The 21,241-nt window shown below is 45.9% G+C and overlaps 1 protein-coding gene across 1 annotated transcript in view; it reads right to left on the bottom strand.

Moving 5' to 3' along the window:
* OTUD6B (OTU deubiquitinase 6B) overlaps nucleotides 1-21,241 on the bottom strand; it is a 226,262-nt gene that overhangs the window by 108,378 nt on the left and 96,643 nt on the right. Inside the window, exon 5 of the mRNA XM_085605301.1 lies at nucleotides 14,770-14,831. Coding sequence (XP_085461427.1) covers nucleotides 14,770-14,831 — 62 coding nt within the window. The remainder of the gene's footprint in view (nucleotides 1-14,769; nucleotides 14,832-21,241) is intronic.

Here is a 21,241-nt window from a genome sequence, read left to right as displayed (position 1 = left end):
CAGAGTTCTGCCCTCGTTGATAGTCTCGTGAGAAAAAGGTTTAAGACCACACTTGACATATCCAATGGCTTTTACAGCCATAACCTGTCCTCTATTAGTAGTCAGTGGACAGCGTTTACCTCTGGCGGCAAACAAAAACAGTTTAAGAGATTAGCCATGGGCTATAAAAACAGCCCGGGCGTCTTTGCCGCACGTGTTGTCTCTCTGTTCGAGAGCATTGACCCTGATGCGTACTCGTATGTTGATGATATCTATCTCACGGACGACGAGTTGTGGCCGCATCTGTGTCGCGTTGATCGCATCATTGTTATGTTTGCAGACTTCGGTTACAAATTCAACTTTGCGAAGTCTCACATTGCAGAGTATACAGTGTTGTTTTTGGGCTACGACCTCAACAATGAGGGTCGAGGGTTAGCTCCTCACTTTCTGGAGTAGTGCGCATGTTTGCATGCTCCAACAACACTGAAAAAATTAGTCTTTGCTGGGCTTTCTGAATTTCGGTCGTACGTACATTCCAGATTATGCCCAGCGTATCAAGCCGCTATATGCCTTGGTACAACCTACTTTTTCCAAATCGAGCTGGCTGCCAGAGCATTTAGCTATTTTGCAATTTTTGCAGGCTGATCTTCTTGCTTCGAAATACTTACTGACATGTGATAACCACACTAACCTGGTAATACAAATTGTGCCGGGCGCAGTGGGTTTCACGTACTTAACGTTCAATGAGGGCGACACCGTCCCCATTGCATACAAATCGCATTTGTACACTTCGACTGAACTACGCTTTTCCTCAGTCGAAAAAGTTTTGACTGCAATGCAGATGGCGATTCTTAAAGAACGAGCACTGTCGCAGGGTAAACGCATGTTGGTGGTCACACCGTATCCTGCCCTGGAGGCAGTGGCGAAAGCCAGTGTACCCAATTCAAAAGCTTTGCATACACGTTGGATACAATGGGCCACTTTTGACATCGCCAGATGTCACCTATATCTTTGATGCCTCATTGCAGACGCAGGAGTACTTGCAGTATGAATTCGTTCATCCGGCTCCTCTGTCTTTGCACCCACTTGAAGATTACCATTGTGTCATTTACACTGACGGTTCGGCGCAACCGGCGACGGAATCAAAGCATGCCTATTCAGCAGCCTGCGCGATTGTGGCGGGTACTTTCGTGAATGGAGAATTCAAATCTGATGTCGTGCATACGCAGTCATTGGGTGATTGTACCGCACAGTTGGCAGAGCTCCGTGCTCTGGTGCTTGAACTGGAGTTTGCTGATCCTCGGGTTACTACTCTTATAGTGAGTGACTTGTTTTACTGTGTTCAGTCTTTAAACGACAATCTATTCTTTTGGTCTCAAAATGAATATCGTGATTCTAAAGGTAGCACAATTAAGCATAAAATGCTTTGGGTTCGAGTGGCAGAACTTAAACAACATCTGCCTCTCGTGAATGTAATTCACACTCTTGGTCACGAGTGAGTTGGTATCCACGCTGTCGGCAATATCTTGGCTGACGAGGCAGCGAAAATGGCAGTGGCGACATATCTAGTAGCAGCAGTTACAAGATCCAAAAGTAAGATCGAGGACGACATCTTGGCAGCTATTGCTGCTACAGAGAAGGGAAGTAATTACCCAAGAGGTTTCCCTTCTCTGTACTCTTATCATTTAAGTCCTGATAAAGTCCCCTATGTGAGAATTAACGAAGTTGGTGACAGATTGATTCCCAACGTGGACTGCAGACCTTCCTTGATAACAGCAGCTCACGAGGGTATGGCCTCTGCCCATGCCGGCGTTTCAGCTACTGTTACTCTCTTACAACAGCGTTACTGGTGGCGCGGGTTGTATAAACAAGCTCGCACTTATGTTCTTGATTGTGACATTTGCCAGCAGATTAAACCTTCGACTGTTGCGCGCCCACCACAAACTCAGTTGTATATATCTAATAAACCACTTGGGTGTGTTTATCTAGATCACTGCGGTCCTTTCTCCTCTGATACTGCGTCTAAGTACATCTTAGTTGCAGTGGATTCGTGCACACAATTTCTTTGGGTATGGCCTCAAAGGAGTGCTGATGCTCGTACTGTCATAAGGGATTTGCATGTCTTTGTGGGAATTTTTGCATGTGGTACCTTTCATTCTGATCAAGGACCTGCATTGTAGTGGAGCGAATGAACCGTGACTTAAAGCAATCCTTGACAGCCAGGGTTTTAGGCACTGGCCGGAACTGGTTTGCCCATCTGTGTAACATTCAATGTGCACTTAATAATCTCCCTAGAAGGTCTCTGGGTGGGCGGACTCCATACATGATGCTCTTTTGCATAAAAATGTTTGTCCCGGACCTTGATGGTCTAGACATGGCGGCGTCTGCCGCACCCTTTGACGTAGATGATCACTGTACTGTATTACAGAATCTACAAGTGACCAGAGACAGTCTTGCAACAGAACACTTGCCCTCCACATCTGATGCTGCGCTTCAGATTCCGGTAGTCGGCTGGCTACCTCGAGTTGGAGACCTGGTCTGTGAGAAGGTGGAGAACAAGAAGGAGTTTGGCCCCGCTTATCGTGCCCCGGTTCCAGTGCTTGGCGTGCAGGGTACAAGAACAGTCATTTTACCTCCACTTCCTGGTCGCAAGGATAACAGGTACATCTCCATTGACAGTGTCAAACTACAGGGAGTGGCCGATTCTTCTTAGTATGACTCCAGCGGTTTCTTGCCCTGCGATGCTGAGAAATTCTGTTTTGGCTCCGGCTTCTACCACCATGCCTGATATTGCTATCGAGATGCATACCATTGCTGATCCTTTGTTGCTACCACCGGCTGGTGGTCCACCTGAAGATACGGAGTATGCTTATCCTGCAGATGTGACATTGCCTGTTTTACAATCAACCGAAGTTACACAGTCCCGTTTCTCCTTTGATACTAACTCTATGACTTCCATTGCCCCGTCAAAAGTCTCTATTTTTGCTGTTTGGTTTAAGAGACATTTTTTAATTCTCCCTTGGACTTTCATTTGGCTGATGCTCATATGTATTTTTTTGTTTATGTCCATTGGATTTGTGGTGGTATTTTTTCGTCTTGTGAATGGACACTACCTTAAAGAAAGATCTACAATTGGACTAATTGATGGAACTTTGGCCTCCCACTCCTCCTCACACATCATGAAGAGAGACCAGACTTTTGTGAATATTACTGCCTGGCCTGTGTTAGATGGGATTGTGTGGGATGCTGTTAAATTTCAAATTCATGGACCAACTGAGGTTATTAATGTTCCGAATGTGCTTCGTGTTTCTATGGATGATGTTGTGAAACAAAACATCTGCTCTGATGATTGGGACGTTCAGGCCATAGAGGCACTGTTTTCTGATTTGAAATAGTATGCTGCATTTGATGCTGAAGATTAGTATTTAGACACTGCCAATTATGGGGAGCTGTTTTGCTATCAACATTATGGCAATCATTTCCTACATAAAGCCAATACGTATTGGAATTTTGTAAATTATACGCAATGGGAACATTGTCCAACGCCGATGCTAGTCAGCTCCAGCACGTTAGTGAACAAATGTACCTATTTTACTGATGTCAGTGTTTCGAACCCTGCCGCCTTTTATTTTAAAGTGGCAGCTGAGTCTGCCTCGAAGGTTAGGCCGACACACACTAAATTGTTGTATTCCAAATCCTTTATGGATGATTTGGCTATCAAGGTTTATGATCTGTGGAAAGCTACTATTGATCTTAAATCTGTTTGGGGATCTAAACCGTGGCAGGTACAAGGAACTGAAGCTTTGCATCGTGCCTGCCTCATCCCAAACCACATATTATTTTTGAATTAGACTATTTTTCATACCACCTGCTTTGGTTTGGCTACCTCTTAAAAACTGATTTCCCCCTCTATTCCGGATCTGGGTGCTTATCCACATTGGGATAATCATACAGATCTGTCCCTTGATGCGTTGCAGTCATACATTGCTAATACATCCTTCAATATTTCCAAATTACATTCTGAAGGATGGTTAACTTGGCAGACAAGCTCAGATTCCGGTCAACATCGTTTTTTGGGTCTGCGAACTGGGTATACGCAGATTCGCGTAGACCCCCGGTTTGAATCATCTCATTCTGTTACTACCTACTCTGTAGTGAAGTTATGCCAATCTTGGCTGCAACATTCCACCATGGCATCTGTTAAACTTCATTTATCTAAATTACATGACAAAATAGATTTGAATAATTTTGTTAAGGGTCCTGTAGGTGGCAGGTCCTCAAAGATATGATCACACCTTATAAAGCCCATAGAAACCTTCGTTCGGACAACGAACATCTGGCCACAGTGCCAAGATTCAAGAAGTCGCGCACCGGTGGCAGCCGCGTCTCGGTCAAAGCCGCCTCCAACTGGAACGCTCTCCCACGCCTGCTGCGCCTGGAATCTAGCCACGCACTTTTCCGCAAAAACTCAAAACCCTCCTCTTCCCCAAATAGTTCCTGGTTCCTGGTTTCCGCCTGTCCTGGATTTTACACTCATATAGCGCGGGGATGCCCTCGGGTCACCAGGCGCTCTATAAATCTCAAAATAAATAAATAAATAAGGTCCAAAAGATAGGTGTATGCTGTGTATAACGAAGTTTGGAAATTATCTCAAATTGAAGCAGCTTCCAGATTGAGAGCCATTGATCAGGCCAATTTGGAAAACGTTCTGGCTGTTATCGATAATAGCATTAACACCCTTTCTTCCAGAACTTACACATTAGATAATATTGTTTCATCTGTTGTTGATATTGTGCAGGATGATATGTCTATTTTATATCATGGTCAAAATCAATTACGTTCTATAATGCAGTTTGCATGGACTTTGCAAACATTAAAGGCTGGGAAGGTCCCGTGGGACTACATGAATACTTCATCTTTGTTCCTTCCCTTTAATCTCACTGCGAAACAACAATTCATGTCCATGAAAGATGCAACATATTCATTACTGCATATTGAAAAGTTAGAACCTTTACCTTTCTCGGTGGCCGCATTGAACTCAGCTGTGTGACTTATCCACGGGTCAATCACATTACCATTTCCTTTGTTTAAATTTAGTTTGTGCATGAAACATTATGCCTTAGGCAGATATGAACCATTAGGTACTGCTTTCCTGCATGAGGTTTGGTCACTCCCATTTACATACAGGTGCATGAGAGAAGGTAAAGAAGTTTATTTGAAGGGTGAGGAATGCACTTCCACACCTGATCACTCTGTAGTCACATCCAATTGCATGGGGCGTGCAATGTGCAAGCGCCTAATTTAGCATGCGTCCTGAAAGGGATTCCAGTGCCAGCTATTACACCCTCTTTCACGTTGCTAGCTAACGGTAGTTATTTGCTCTTAAATAACAAGGCTTGCTGCGGGATGCTAGTGGGAATTCCCTACATTGGGACTGTATCACAGAGAGTAGTCTGCTGTAAAAATGTCCTTTTCCCACCCCCGCATGGGCGGCTGGATGTATCCATCTGGCCTTCCATTCCAACCTTGAAAGCAGAGTTCAACAAGATGAGCAGAATAAGGGTGCTATTGTCTCAAATAGAAGTCGCTTTGACTTTCGTCCCGTGAAACGTTTGTCCTTCACGTAGCAAACACCCGCACAGAGGTGCATGCGCTTTTAAATACTGATCTCCCACTGCATTTCGGTGCCCTGATTCAAACTATATTCAATGCCTCGTCCACAGCTGGCTTGGCGCATTTTTTCAAAATTGTGGGCTCCGGCCTCGTGACCTCCTTCCAAACTATTTTTTGGTGTGATAACGGCATTTTTTCATTCTATTTTTTCCAGCGTCTTTGGCGGGCTCCCGTTGATTCTCGCCCTCACGGCTGGTGTGCCGTTGTTGATCTGCTTACTGTGCAATGGCTGCACAATTTGTGTCACGCGACAGCCTGTCCCGGCAGCTCCATCTTCGTAACCGGATGCTTGAATATTATGGAACTTTACCACTGGCAACCCTGAGCATAGCCTATGGATTGTCCTTCCGGTTTTCCTACTTTACATGCGTGCAACCTGTGTTTCATTGCCTAGATTGTCCTTTCGAATGGGCTCTGGATTTGTGCTTGTCAAACTCGGTGTCTCCTGCCCCGGATTATGATCGACTGATGTGTCCATTAGTGGCTCATGAGTTGGACTGTTCTGGTGTCAGGATTATGGCCTGTGGAGCGGCACATGGAGTCCTAGGGAATTGGGACATCGAAACGGCGGCTTGGAAGCTGTCGCTACGTACTGTGCTTACACATTGATGGATTAACTTGGATGTCGTCCAACCTTCCTTGCACAAACCACACTTTTTTTTTTGTGTGCTCCAACATCTGTGCTCGTTGAGCCTTTGCAAGGTGTAATGACTTCCCATTTTCTTTTTTCCCCATTCATTTTGGGGTTTTTTAACGGTTTTTTCTTCGAACTTTCATGCCCCTTTATTTGGATTTCCAATACAAGCACTTGGTTCCGCTCTGTCGAACTTGAACTCTGCGTTCCTTTCTTGTATTCCCTAATAATTCGTGGTCCGATCAAGGGGGGGGGGGGGGGGTGTAGTGGAGGCAGCGTGTTAGCATAAGCGCGTTAGATGTTAGAAATGCCATCTTGCCACTTTTGCTGCTTTTGCACACGACACTGCAGAGACATGTTATTATTTGAAAATTGCTTGCTGGTCTTTTCTTCACATGAGAACTGTCTGTTGTTCACATCCCTAGACGTGCACTGCAACCTTGGTCTGAACATTGTGTGCAGAAACAGTCTGAGCCACCAAACTATGTATGCTTTTGAGTTCAGGTTGATCGGCCCACTCTCAGATATTTGCAGCTGTGTGCGTGTTATGGCTAGAAAGTCGAGAGCCTTTAATACTGCAGTTTGCATGCATTACACACACATTCTGGAGAAGAACCTTTCCAGGCGCAGAGCAAAGCTGATCCTGTGATGTGATTCACCTAAGCTGATCTTTACGGTATGGGGTTCCCCATTCAAACCTAGAGACCTTATATTAGTATAATAATACTAGCTCACTAGTGAAGGGAGGGTGGTTGTATTCCACTGTCATTTGTAATATGATTTCTCCCTTCATTTTCTATGGCATTGTAACAATGCTGATGGTTTTGATTTTAATCATTTGTCTGCTTATGTTAGCCAAAGTACTGCATCTTAGGACACGTAGTTTATAAAATAACCATTTTAAACTTTACCGTGTCTCCGATTACTCTTGTTGTGGACTGATATGAGAATAATAACGAACAGGTATTTCTGATTCCCACCATTCCTGAGAGTACTCCAAGTCGCTTGTTCTGGGTTGTCTATACATTGGGAGCTGTGAGAGAATACGGATAACAAATGGGACACTGATGCTAGTCGGACTGGGGTTCTGGGTACTGAGGTGAGTTTTTGGTACACCGCAATTCACTGAGGTCCTGGTTTCCTGCGCATAGTTCTGTGCATGAGCAGAATCCCTACAACACAGTTTGAGGAAGCAGTTCACAGAGGGAGCTTTGTTCCTAATTTTGATCTGGCCACTATTTTAGTTCTTTATAGGAAGGGAAAACTACCCTAAAACTGCTCTTCCTCACACCCTACCCCCGATCAACTCTGAGTTGAACCTGTATGCCAAAATCTTAGCAAATAGGCTTCTCACGGTCCTCACAATGCTTATCCATCTTGACCAATGTGGAATCATCCCCAATCGCAATACACATCACTGAATTTGACGAGTGCAAGTAGCATGTACCAACACCGCATAGCTGACCTGGAGGCACTTATGCTTATTGACTTTTAGAAAGCATTTGTTTCTCTGGACTAGGACTTCATGGGGGTACTTGAATCCTTTGGATTTGGACCCTGCTTTCTTGCTTATGTTCGGGTACTTTATTCCCACCATAGGACGTAGGTCATGGTCAAAGAGGTGTTGTCGGATTCCTTCTTGATTCAGAGAGGTACCCGGCAGGGAAGTTCCCCCTCAACTTTGCTATTTACTCAGACGATAGAGCAGCTGGCAGCCTGGATCTGGTGCAACGCTCAGGTCCGGGGCTTCGACAGGGTGGCGTGGGGGGAGGTGGGGGGTGGGGGGGGGAGGAATAGCAAGGATGACCGCATCACCCTTTAAGTGGACAATATCCTACTATTTCTCTCAAGATCAGCAGAAACAGGCCCACAATTCCTTTATATCATACACCAGTATGGGCAGGCAACAGGCCTACGGGTGAACTGGGGCGAGTCTTTTCTACTGCCTTTGTCTGGTGATAGGGTTGTGTTTAACTGGCAAGATAGATTGCCAAACCACAAACATAGCTTCCAGTACCTGGGCATCCACATTTCCCTCCCGGGCTTCACATAGAAACTCAATATGAAACAGCTAGACTCCAAGATGACTCGCGATCTCATGCGATGGACAGCCTTCCCCTTAAAATCATGGGCAGAGTTGCCCTGTTTACGATTATGATACTACAGTGACATATATATTCAAGAACACCCCGCTACTGATACATCTGAACTGTGTTTGCAAAGTGGAAACTAAAATCAGGGCATTTCTATGGGCGAACTGACCCCCACGTTATTGCAATCCGCAATGCTACAATCTACCTGTGATGGAGGTGGCCGATCTCTCTGTAGACACAATTGTACCTCACAGCTGCTTGTCCTGAATGACTGGTTACATCGGGGATGCTCGGACCCCACCACAGCTTGGTGACCACCTCCCTGGGATGTGATAACATAGCGATGCTATATGGATTGCCAGCCCCCACAACACTACCAGCCACAACCAGGGTGGTGTTCCTAGCATGGAGGACGGCCCAGAGCTGGATGGGGTGAGAATGCATATTCATGCTGGAGCCACTACCCCACTACTCGGTGGAGGAGCCAATCCCTTGAACAGGTGGTGGGGTAGAAAGGCTTCGGGGGCTAGGATTGTATAGGCATTTCTACACTGAGTGCGTGAAAGGGGGTCTGCCATGAAATCCTTTGCAGGACTACAGATGGAATTCCAACTTCCCAAGTCCCAGTCCGTCCTGTTTTAACAGCTCTTTCATGCTCTCGACTCACACTGGGACATATTGGAATAGGTGTCAGAGTTCAATCCATTAGAGGCTAAGATCCTAATAGCTGCACTGGGGGAAGGGAGGTATCTTGCTTATTTACAAATCCTTAATGAGCCCGATCTCTTCCTGCCAGTAAAAGAGAGGTAAGAGGGGTGGGTAGGCCCACTGGATAACCGCGTCTGGAGAGACGCCAGAATGGCACGCCACACACTTGCCATTTCCTTTCCTCTCTGAGTCATACAGCTAAAATATCTACATACATGTTGCCCTTGAGGCTGTGGAAGGCACAGTGACGACCATTCCCCACCTGTTTTAAATGCTCAGAGGGGGATTTCTTCTACCCAGAATACACATGTAAAGAGATAGCGAGATATTGGCCAACCATCTTTACAACCCTTTCCCATGTATTGGGAACTTGGTTCACACCTATATCCCGCATTGCTCTTATGGGAATATTGGAAGACATGGGGGGGTGGGACCCCATGGTGGCCGCACCATGGTGGGTCTGGGCACCTTGCTGCCCAAAAGTGACATTGCCCATAATAGGAACTCCTGTGAAAACTGCCCCGTAGTGGTAACGCCATGGACGGCTGTGCAAAGTTGGAGGAGTCCGATTACGAGGCAACAGGTTCCCCATGAACGCACAATAAGGTTTGAGGCAAATGGAGGAGCTATTATGGACTCACGGGGTAATGATCCTGTGATGTCAGAGTGGTAATGCTGCCGTATATTTGTTTACACCCACTACTTCCATGAGTTTGTTTGCTACAAAATCTGAAAAACGGATAAAGTTGTTTTATATAAAAAAAAAATACTGCCATAAAATAAGTCAGGCGTGATAGGGTCACTAAAGCAGACAACAGTCCTGCATCTTTACCTGAACGTTTTGTAACAAAGAACCAAAGATTTTTAGTGCAAAGCAGCCTATGGGTTTTACCTCTTAAGATCCGCACACAGATCACGTTACTTAGGGCAGTAAATTACATCAGAATTGGACATTTATTTTTATCCAACGTAGAAGCTGAAGTGTCAGTGAAATCGCATGTAGCGCACACAGTGATGCACTTATCAGCTGTACTTTTGTCACCAGGTTTAATCTGGTTGAGTTGTTTTTACGAATTGTTGAATTCCTCTTCCATTAGCGCAGAGCAAGTAGTTGTAACAGGGTGAGTCTTTCGCGTTCAAGGTCAGCGCCAGGGGGTATTGCATTCAGCAAGTGGTGGGGGTCAGAAGGGTGTTGGACAGGGCCCTACAACGAGCAGAAGCCAAATTAGAGGACATATCCAAGAGGTGGACCAGGGGACAGCAACTCCAGCACAACTGTCGGCGGCAAAATCCTCCCATGCTGAAATGCTACGGGATTTGCGCAAATACAACTTTCGGGCATATGCGGCCAGGGCACACCGGGAGGGTAACAGAGCGGGATCACTTCTGGCGTGGTTGGTCAAACAGGACACAACATCGCCCCTTATCACAGAACTTATGGCCCCAGATGGACAGCTCAAACACTCCCAAGTTGACATGTTACACATCTTTCACGACTAGTACGCGGCATTATACCGATCCCCAAGTGCCGTACCACCCGGGGGCCTCGCTGGTTTCCTAGGTCAGGAGCCCATGCCAGGGATCCCGCTCACAGACCGGACGGAACTCGACAAGAAGATTAAACCGGTAGACGTGAAGCAGGCAATCAAATCTTTGGCCCGCAGGAAGGCACCAGGCTCGGACGGATTCCCGCTCGAGTACTATAGCGCGTTCGGGGCGCAACTGGCGCCACGACTGGCCGTCGTGTACGAGGAGGCGCTGGCCAACAAGATACTCCCAGCATCAATGCGCACATCGATGCTAGTGACCTTCCTGAAACCGCATAGAGACCCCGCGCTCCCGGCTTCATACCGCCCGATAACGCTCCTGAACTCGGACTGCAAGATCCTGGGGAAAATCCTAGCGGATGGTTATAGCCAAATACTCCCCACCTTGGTGCACCCCGACCAATGCGGGTTCGTTCCCCGCCGCAACACCTCACATAATTTACGTCGTTTCTTCCATATCCAGGACCAGACAAAAGAGCGTTTTCCCCGAGCGGCATGTCTGATTTTGGACCTGGAAAAGGCGTTAGACACCCTGCTGTGGCCCTATCTGTTTGAGGTCCTACAACACGTGGGCGTCGGTCCGACGCTTCTGGCCTACACCCAGCTCCTGTACAGAGATCTCACCTCTAGGATGAGACTTGGTAAACTCGTGTCGGCCCCGTTCCCGGTGTCCAGGGGGACCAGACAGGGATGCCCCCTGTCCCCACTCCTTTTCGCTCTAGCGATGGAGCCTTTGGCCATGAGACTGCGTCGGGAGGGGGTGACCTGGGGGGTCCCTATTGCGGACACGACCCATTGCGTATCATTGTACGCAGACGACCTCTTAATATATGTTCGAGACATCTCAGATGATCTCACACCGATATGGACCGTGCTGCGGGAGTTTGGAGAGATCTCGGGGCTCAGAGTGAACTGGGAAAAATCGTCAGTCTTCCCTCTGGGTGCTACAACGGAGCGGGTGGAGACAAAGCTGGGCCCACATAGGCTATCGTGGGATGAATCGGCCCCCAGATACCTGGGTGTGCGACTATACCACTCCCCCAAGGATCTCTTTGAGGGTAACCACCGGAGGGCGCTAGCGGGTTTGCGGTCGGCGGTGGGATTCTGGAAGACGCTGCCGTTGGCGCCCATCGGTCGTGTCGCCATAGCGAAAATGATAATGGTGCCGAGGATGCTCTATTGCTTCGCGAACCTCCCTATAGTCCCGCCGCGCTCTTTCTTCCAGGAAGTGGATGCATTATTGGCGACCCTGGTCTGGGGAGGGGGCCGTCACAGAGTGGCGTTGCGCACACTATACTTACCCACGACGGGCGGGGGCCTGGGAGCTCCGTCCTTCGAGGCATACTTCCTCGCGGCGCAGCTTCAGTGGCTGTCCCACTGGTCGGCGGGGAGGCAAATCGGAGAGACAATCACGGAGAGAGGCAGAGTACCCCTCCCGCAAATCCGACGACTGCTCCTACCAGGTACTACGCCAGTACGCACACACCCGCTGCAGGTGGCCATAGCCCGCAGATGCATGATGCGAGTCCATCGCTTGTCCAAGGGTCGACCACTCTACTCCCCCCTGCTTCCCTTGGTGGGACTCCCCCGCAACGGCGGATACTACACCGCGGGAGCCCTTCACGTGTGGACTGCCCACGACATCACAGAGATGGGGGCGTTGTTCCAGGAGGAGCAACTGAAGACGTTTGCCCAAATGATCGAATGGCACGATCTCCCTCCTGGACAATTCCTACGTCACAGACAAGTGATAGAAAGCGGCGGTCAACTCTGGAACCTGCGGGAGGGTGAGCCCCCGACACATCCGGTGCTGCACACCCTGTTGCGCATGGGGTCCTGCAGTCACCTGATCACGTGGCACTACAAGGTGATACGAGAACTGACAGATGTTTCCTTGGACGGGCTCTGGGGCGCGTGGGAGGAGGATGCGGGTCGAGAGTTCCACGACTCAGAGTGGCGCAAAGCGCTGGAATTTCCAAAAAAGGTGTCCAGAAACGCTCGGTTCAAAAATATACAATTCAACATCCTACATCGCGCGCACCTGATGCCAGACAAGTTACACCGATTCTACCCCGATACGCAGTTTCGCTGCCCCCGCTGCCAACTGTTGGACGCAGACTTCAAGCACATATTTTGGGCCTGCCCATCCATACAACGATACTGGGGCATAGTGCACCACATGCTCCAAGCGACGACTGATCTCCAGGTCGCCTCCACGTGGGAGGCATGTGCTCTAGGGCTCTCCCCGAAAAAGAAAACAGAAAAAGTGCAATGGAAATTTGCATCTCTGGCTCTCCTCCTGGCAAAAAGGAACATAGCTGTGCACTGGAGGGCCCCAGCGGGACCCTCGGAAGCGGCATGGAAGGGAGCGTTACAAAAATGGGGCGCAGCGGAGGAGGAGTCGATCAGAGAGGAAGAGGCGAGGGGCATCCGCAAGCACCCAATATCTATGGAGTGGGCCCAACTCCTCATACAGTTCAAACAACAATGCACGGAGGGAGAAGCACAGAACGCGACACAGCCTAACCCCAGCGCTCCTCCCACCCCCCCTGCCATTCGAGACCCAGAGATGATGGTGGAGGCACACTAACCACGTAGAGGACTTTGTTAGGAGAGCCGAGCGGAGACCCGGCCCCCTCTCGCGTGCCCACACACCGACCCTCTTTCTCCCCCACTGGCTCCCCCTAGAATGAGTCCGACACACCTACTCTTACTCAGCGCGCAGGCTACCGCGACAGCCCGTCCCAGCCCGCCCTACCCCCTCCCACCCCCCACCTGATCCTTTCACTAGTTTCCCCCCCTACACTACCCTTATACGTTTCCTCTTCTTTTCTCACAGCCTCTTCCCCCCTCCTCCCCACGGTTAACAGTTGAACCCATCGGCAGTTCAAATACCGATACCCTAGTTACTGACGCAATTTAATACACTCGTTATCAGGGAGAAGCTACACAGATAGTCGGCGGGAAAACCAGATCGACAGCGGAGAATCAGGGACACGTCCACGCCCCCGGGATGACTTCAGTGACGGTCTACTGGGATGAACTGATGGGAGGCGGGTGGACTTAGTATTAACAACTAGTCCCAGAGACACGACAGTCAATATAACTACCCTTGGAAAACGCAGCAACGATAAGTCATACTGATGCAAAACAAAAATGGATTCACATGTAATATGGTTGCCATGCATTGTGTTAATTTGTATGCAAAACCCTAATAAAAAAATGTAAACAAAAAAACAGGGTGAGTCTTTCTCAAGGTCAGTGAAGATTAATTGATAGCATACATTTTCGAGGGTAAGGACCACAGACGTAGGATTTTGGCAAGGTTGACTCACTCATGCAGAGGACCAGGATCTGAAGATCCAGCAGTGAGGAATGCATGGATGGTATAAATGGTTTATTGTTGCCTTCCTCCTCGTACGCAGATCGCCGTTATTGGCTCTGTCTGTTATCAAAACCACAAGGACTTGTTCTAGGACTTCAGGTAAATCTTTTAGTCAACATGCCCAGTAAAACACTATTCGTATTCATCTACAGCTGCCTAACGGAAAGCTGCCAGCACACTGCTATATAGGTTCTAAGCATCTAACACAGAGAGCCTGCGAAAACCAATATATACATGTGACTGTACTTGAGCGAGATGTTGTGAAACGTCATACTCCCAATGAACAGATTTTATTAAATCACCCTAAACTGAAGTCAATAAAAATGCATATGCTATATCTCTAACCAAACCATAAGGGCAGATTAAGAAATCTTAAACAGCCAAATCCATGAACTTTCAGAAAGTCCTATTGACCACATCTCATTCTGGTTACAAATAAACAGATTTTACTTGAAAAAATATTTAGCTTTGAAACAGAAGCAGGCAAATCAGATAAATCTAGAATATATTTTTTCTATAATATACTACTGAATCCAACTTTATTATAGAGTAGGATATAGTATAGAATAATCAGATGTTAACATGTACCTTTGTGCAGGCATCTGAAACAGCTTTGTCTTACATAAACTAAATCACAAAATAAATTAACTACATTAAATAAACAGCTAAAAAGTTCACTGGTTAGTGCTGCAAATTTTACAAGTTTCAGTATAACAGCAGTTTCACAAGTAAAAGTCTCCAAAGACATACCTCAAGTTGGCCTCCCCATGCAGGTGTGCTCTCTATGTCATCACAATATTTTTCAAATGCCTCTAGGAAAACAAAGGTAAAATGTAAACAAGTAAGTCATATTTCCACTAACCTATTTCATTAGGTGCGAAGGCTTTATTTTTATTGTGATTTTTAATAAACACTATACGATTCAGCGGTGCTCCAATCAGAAACAGACTTTTACACTGCACTAGTCTTGTGCCGGTAAAAAAGATTCACTACTGGTAAGAGTTCAGTAGAATCAATAAATGGAACTCTTGAGTTCTTTAAAAAATCCAGTGAAGTTCAATATACAGCTTTGCCTGCCAAGGATTTTAGATATTTTTCATCCTAAGTGAAACAATTATAAATATTATTTTGCAAATGTATGCTTGCTATTTTGATAAAGTAACTTAGCAGAAATGTGTAAGTAATGTCAAAGTTTGTTGTTTTAGTTGTTGGCTCAGCTCACTGGTCTTGAAGGTAGACCCAACATGCAAGTACCTTCAGATATCAAGGGATCATCATGAATGCCATCAATAATTGTGGTGGCCAAAGGATGTGTCTGGCAGGCTAACTATATTGTGTCCCCCCAATGAGTCCTATTTCTAGGCACTCTCATATGTTCTAATGACTTTGTTAGCACACGTGAGAGCATGTTGAAAAAAAATAAGCCAAGGTGATCTCAAAGTCTCCCCTGAAGATGAGGCAAATGCTGTAAACAGATACTCCGTGAGATTCATATCTTTACAGAATGCATACGACTGAATGTCACAGAGAAACTCTGACATCAGGTCACATGCCCTCAATCATATACACCAAGCATACTGTAACCCCACCCGTTCCCCAACTCATCACAGGGCTGGGAATGGTTTGTGTTGCTTGCTGACCCCACCCCATGCTGTGATGACTGATATGGGTGGTAGTTTTACAGAAGCCGTGCAGCCTGTATAGGGATTAACAAGCAGCCCTGGGAAATACAGGGCTGATGTTCTACATGCCTAGAGCGGCTTGAAAATGTGACGCTGCTTCATGTCATCAGAGGGCGGTCACCTAAGGTTTCCGAAAACTGAAGGTCAGAACTGGAGCTATGTTAGCCCTTCTTAGCTGCCTTACATTAAAACATAAATGTGATTTGGCACATCCTCACTAGTGCATGTGCCCATATGGAAGGTTCCTGGCTGCCCGTCTCCAACCTAGAAAACTGGGTGGGCAAAGCCCTAACACATTCTGCAAGGAACCACCGCTGGTACCAATGTTCTACACAGTGCACCCACCAACCTATTGGGATCTACTTCTTTGCGACCACGATATTGTGCTGGTTCCAGACACTACATTTTCCACCAATACGTTGAGAGTAATTAAATTAAGGCAATATTCAATATATAAGGGGATATTGTTCGTATTTAAGCCTCATTTAATCCTCCCTTCTAAGGTGGGTCTCCTGCAGCGCCACAATGTCCAAATGGTGGTCTGCAAGGTATTTCCAGACCTTCTGCGGCGAGTTAAGGCCTTCAACATTCCACATGGCAATCGTGACTACCATCTTAGCAACATGGGTTTACCTCCTTCTCTCTAGTCCGCCCACATGCTCCACCCGCCATATCTGGAAAAGCCAGCCGACCCATAAACCCCCGCCTCCCCGCAGCCCGGTTCAGCCGATCCACCTGCTCCAGTGATGTAGCATCCCAGTCAAGATCACCCTGTCCGTCTCCAACCACCACCCCCACCCCCGAAAATAAAAAAACAGCAAAACCCTTAACACAAATCGCAACAACATGAACATATGTCTAAATGACGAACAAACTCCGACCATTGTGGTAGCAAACGGTCAGACTCGTTGGCGGATGGCATGGTCAGTATCCCATCCGCGCCCGTCCCGGGACCCCTAAAGAGTCATAGATCGCCTCATGAAGTGGTTCAGCGAATTCGGTCGGTGCTAGTCTTGTCACAGATCAGAGGGGAGCAGAAGATGTTTGAAGGAGCAAGTTTCCTCCTGTGAGTCGGATCTGCTGATGCGTGTCTGGGCAAGGTTCCGTAGAGCCAGCAGAAAGCCAGGGTGACTGCGACCCTCCTCCGCCTCATCTACGATTCCTCCTGGAGCTCCTGGACAAGGGCGCCCGTCTGGGTCCGGGTCGGTGAGAGCCCTGAGAAGACCTGGGAGAGGGATCTAGATCTCCAGCAGGGAGACCCAGGAGTTCCAGACCTACCCTCAAATCCGTGACGTGATGTTGTTTATTATTATATTCAAAGCTGAGGCCAAACGGGAATGTCCATCTATATCGAACTTTCTTGTCGCGCAGGCTGGTGGTAAGAGGCCGAAAGTGTTGCCTCCTCATCAGAGTGGAGGGCGCCAGGTCTTGATGGATACTGCATGTGTGGTTCTGATAGGAGACCGCAGTGCACTTCCGAGCCGCTAAGAGAACAGCCTCCTTCACCTTATAGGAGTGGAATTTTACCAGTACGTCTCTCATGCATGCCTGTGTCCCCCCGGTGGACCTCCAACTCGGTGCGCCCTGTCCAGCTTTATCTTGAGGGTTTGGGGGCTCAGTAGCTCTGATGAAGTATAATTTTAGCAAATATTTCCCCATCTGGAAGTGCTATAGGGCAATAATTAGATGTCTGATTTCTAGGTCCCTTCACATAGATTACCACAATCAGAATCTCTTTCCACAAAGGTGGTACATTAAGAGTTGAAATGCACAAGTGGAACCGGAATGGACATGGAACCAATCGCAGATGTGGTTTGATATACAATTCTAGATATCGCATCAGGAACTTGGGCCAAAGAGGCATAGAATGTGGATTAATTCTGATGACCAATGCAATGTCAAAGGTGGTACATTCTTGTATATGCTTCAAATCATAGCATTATATGAGGAGGGATAAGGACGATACAAATTTTGAAAATGTTCAAACCACTATTGCTGGTTAATAGGAATACAGTCCTAGGCATAACTTTTGCCAGTTATCCAGGTCACTATTTGACAAAATGACCACCAGGTATCCATTTGTAAGACTGTCTGTATATCATGTCAATTCCACGCTTTCATTAACTAACAAGATCAATTCTTCATCAAATTATTCAATAAATTATTTATACAACACACATAAATCTTATCACTTTTTCCAATTTCTAAAGGAGAAATCAAACCACTGAAATCCCATACTAATAATATCCTCCAAATAAGAGCTAACGACTTAATGTTGTACCAAATCAATTCAAATTTTATAACTCTATTTTATAATATTTTAATAACACACTAGAGACAAAAGGCATCTTGTCCATAGCACAGATAAGTAATATTTTACCATAATGAACATATGCTCACATAAAAGGGTAACTTTTGTGTAAGAAACCATGTTTCATGCTGGATAGACATGCATAATCAAAGAATGATCAGCAACTGAATTTGACCCTCTCTTTACCCAAGAAGGTAAGTCAGCATTTTCACACATGTCTACTATGCAAGACGGGTAAATTCCTTCTTAATGCATATTCTAGCAATTGAGGACATGCTGGTCAGCTTGCTGGCTAATAGTAATACAGTTTACAATTCTGGATATTTAATTCATTCAAGTGTTACAAGTCTATTGGCTGGTTCACATAAGTTCACAAATATATGGACGCTGTAACCCGAACATTCAAGTTACCCAAAAGACAATGTTTTGTGCAAGTTGCACATAAATATCTTGAATAGTTTTCATTGTTTGCAGATAAAGCCCCAAATCATTTGTACATGGAAAATATAATCATTTAAAATATTAATTCCACATTTATTATATTGTGAGAAAGTAGAGAGTCTACGCGAGCAAGTGATTTAAATGAGAGAGAAAGATGTTCTAATAGTTCTGAGTCGCACTGCAGACCTAAATATGTTGGTTAGTGGATATTAATTCAACTTGAAAATGTGAAATGTTGTGTAACACAAAAACAGCAAACTGAAACTTGCCTTGGAAGATATTGCCATATACCTTTAGCCTATGTAGGGTTGGTAATCTATTATTTGGAGGTTGATATGTACTGTTCTTTTAAACTGTGTACAAATCCATAATGACAATATGTCTATACGATATCGTTTCTATATTCTTAAGTAAAGTTATAAACATTACTTAGAACAAAAGTGTGCAATTTTCATGGAAGATTAAAGACAACTTTAGATAGGTTACTTCCGGTCAAGATTTTGACTCATTTGATTACAGCCACATCTTTAAAGCACTTTAAAGATCAGGATATATTAACCAGATCATGCAAAACAAAAATGGAGATACCAGTACTCTGTGGGCGATTCACAGAGGCAACCACGAGCGTGACTAGGCAGTATTATGACCATGTATATCCCGAATGGCTTAGTATTAGCAGTTCCTTATGCAGATTGTTAAGCAGTCCGGGCCAGGCGTGGATTTGTTCCCCGGTTTGTTCCTGGACAGGCCAGAGCGGACTAATTCCCTGCCACAAGGATTTCCAAAGTCCAGCCTCTGCCAACCTATGCTCCACCTCCTGTTCCTGAGCTGCAACATTCAGTTTCTACATCTACAGACGGTGCCAGTAGTCACGTTCTCATAGAGCAGAGGTATAACCCAACCCCAACTGCACACAAAAGACTCCCATACACACAGTGACCTAAGTAGCTCAAACCCCTGGCAGGAGTGAGAGCAGTGGTCTAGGCAGGCACAGAGCTATAGAGTGTGGTCCTGCTCTTTTCCAGGGCACTCGATCTACCCATGACACTCGATTGGCATTCTTGGTATTTTGGGAGCTCAAAAAGTTAACCTATTGCATGTGTACTCCCAAACATTTCCCCGGGTGGGGGGGCACAAAGTACTGTCTAGGTCACTGGGATGGGGAATTTATACAGCCGGACGCACAGGACATATTGGTTAGGGTCAAGGGCAACAAGTGGTCATGTGTATTTTGTATGCCCAACCCCCTGCAGCACAAACCCTTAGGCTGCCAGTTTGCAGTACATATTATAGATCAGGGAAGGGAACTGTCAGCAGGTAAGGTAATATTTTTGTTCATATGGTAATGCTGTTCAGACTTGTATTTATGGTTCATTAATTGAAAGCCTTTATTATTAGGGTGAGCGCTAAAAGTAAATCTTGTAAGCTGTGACTGCACTACTGACAGTGGTTCCAGTATAAAAATGTATACACACGTTTTCAAAGTTTAGCAATATGAGACTACGTATAATGCTCCCAGAATGCTCTCCGATTTGATGCAAATATTTGCAGAAGCTTGAAAGCAAGATTGAGGATTCTTTGCTTTCAAAATAAAATGTTCATAAAAAACAAAAATGAAAGCAGGAAAAAAAAAATCCGCTAAACTACTGTAAAATTTCAGGTACCATTTCTTTGCAGCATTATTTGGTAACGTGTTGATGCATGCTAATATTTTTCAAAAATATTCATAATGGAAGAATCAGTGTAACCAGTTTAATTAGGATTATGGGAAACAAATATAAACAAGCATTGGCAAACCCAGTAGGTCTGAAATTGGTGGTCAGCTTTAAAGTTTTGTCAATGGGTGACTTATTTTGGCATAGTTTTCATAAAATCTTATTGGTGTGGGAGCTGCCAGGCCCTCACCATTAGAACAAGCTTGGCAAAAGCAAAAGTTGTTTTTGGTCTCAAAAAGCACACACTGTCACAGTTACTGGCACCGAACAAAACTGCTTTGTGTGCCGATATGCTTCTTGTGGAGAGAGCGAGCGAGCGAGAGAGAGAGAGAGAGACCGAATTTTAATAAACACAAAAGGTCACAGTCACGGTCAACGCCAGACCAAATTAGGGGCACCCACGGCATATGTCCTTGCATTAAGTGCAGCTATACAGCTTTTGTGAATTCCCAAGAATTTACAGAAGTAGGACAAGAAATAGTATTCATAGAAAATGTTTGTGAACTACATTTTAGCATGAACAAACATGCATGTGTAAATTTGCTCATGTGAAAATCGGAGTGTTTTCAAGTGCACTCCCCCCCCCCCCCCTCACCCTAACCACTTTTTTCCTAACTCTGGAAGAAGGTTTATGTCTGCCATGGTCAGGAGTCAATTTCCAACATTTCTCAGTATGGGAAAATATTAAAGAGTTGTTGAAAAACCTTACAACATGCAAGTTAGTAGGTTTGCACAGACTCAAAAGGGCATTCTAACCCTAGAACTATTGCCTACCACTACCTTCAGCCCCAGTATGTAGCTCTACAGAAACAGGACAAATGGGTTTTGTTACAGGACAAGTAGATTTATGAAGCAAGCTGCCCCATTGACAAGTAGATATTTTGTTAAATTCCACAACCCTGAGGTAATGCCTTCGAGCCGCACTTATGTTAGCAGGGTGAAGGTCAAGGTGATGAAAGGTGGGCGTAGGCAACGTGAAGCAGATGCATAGTGTGGACAACAAAATGAGGCTTGCTTTGTCATTATGCACTCTGTGGAAAATGAGCTAGTTTCTACTTGACGCATGTCAATCT

Source organism: Triturus cristatus, chromosome 5_1 (genome assembly GCF_964204655.1).
Source record: "Triturus cristatus chromosome 5_1, aTriCri1.1, whole genome shotgun sequence".
Classification (NCBI taxonomy): domain Eukaryota; kingdom Metazoa; phylum Chordata; class Amphibia; order Caudata; family Salamandridae; genus Triturus; species Triturus cristatus.
This window is presented reverse-complemented; position numbering and strand designations above follow the sequence as displayed.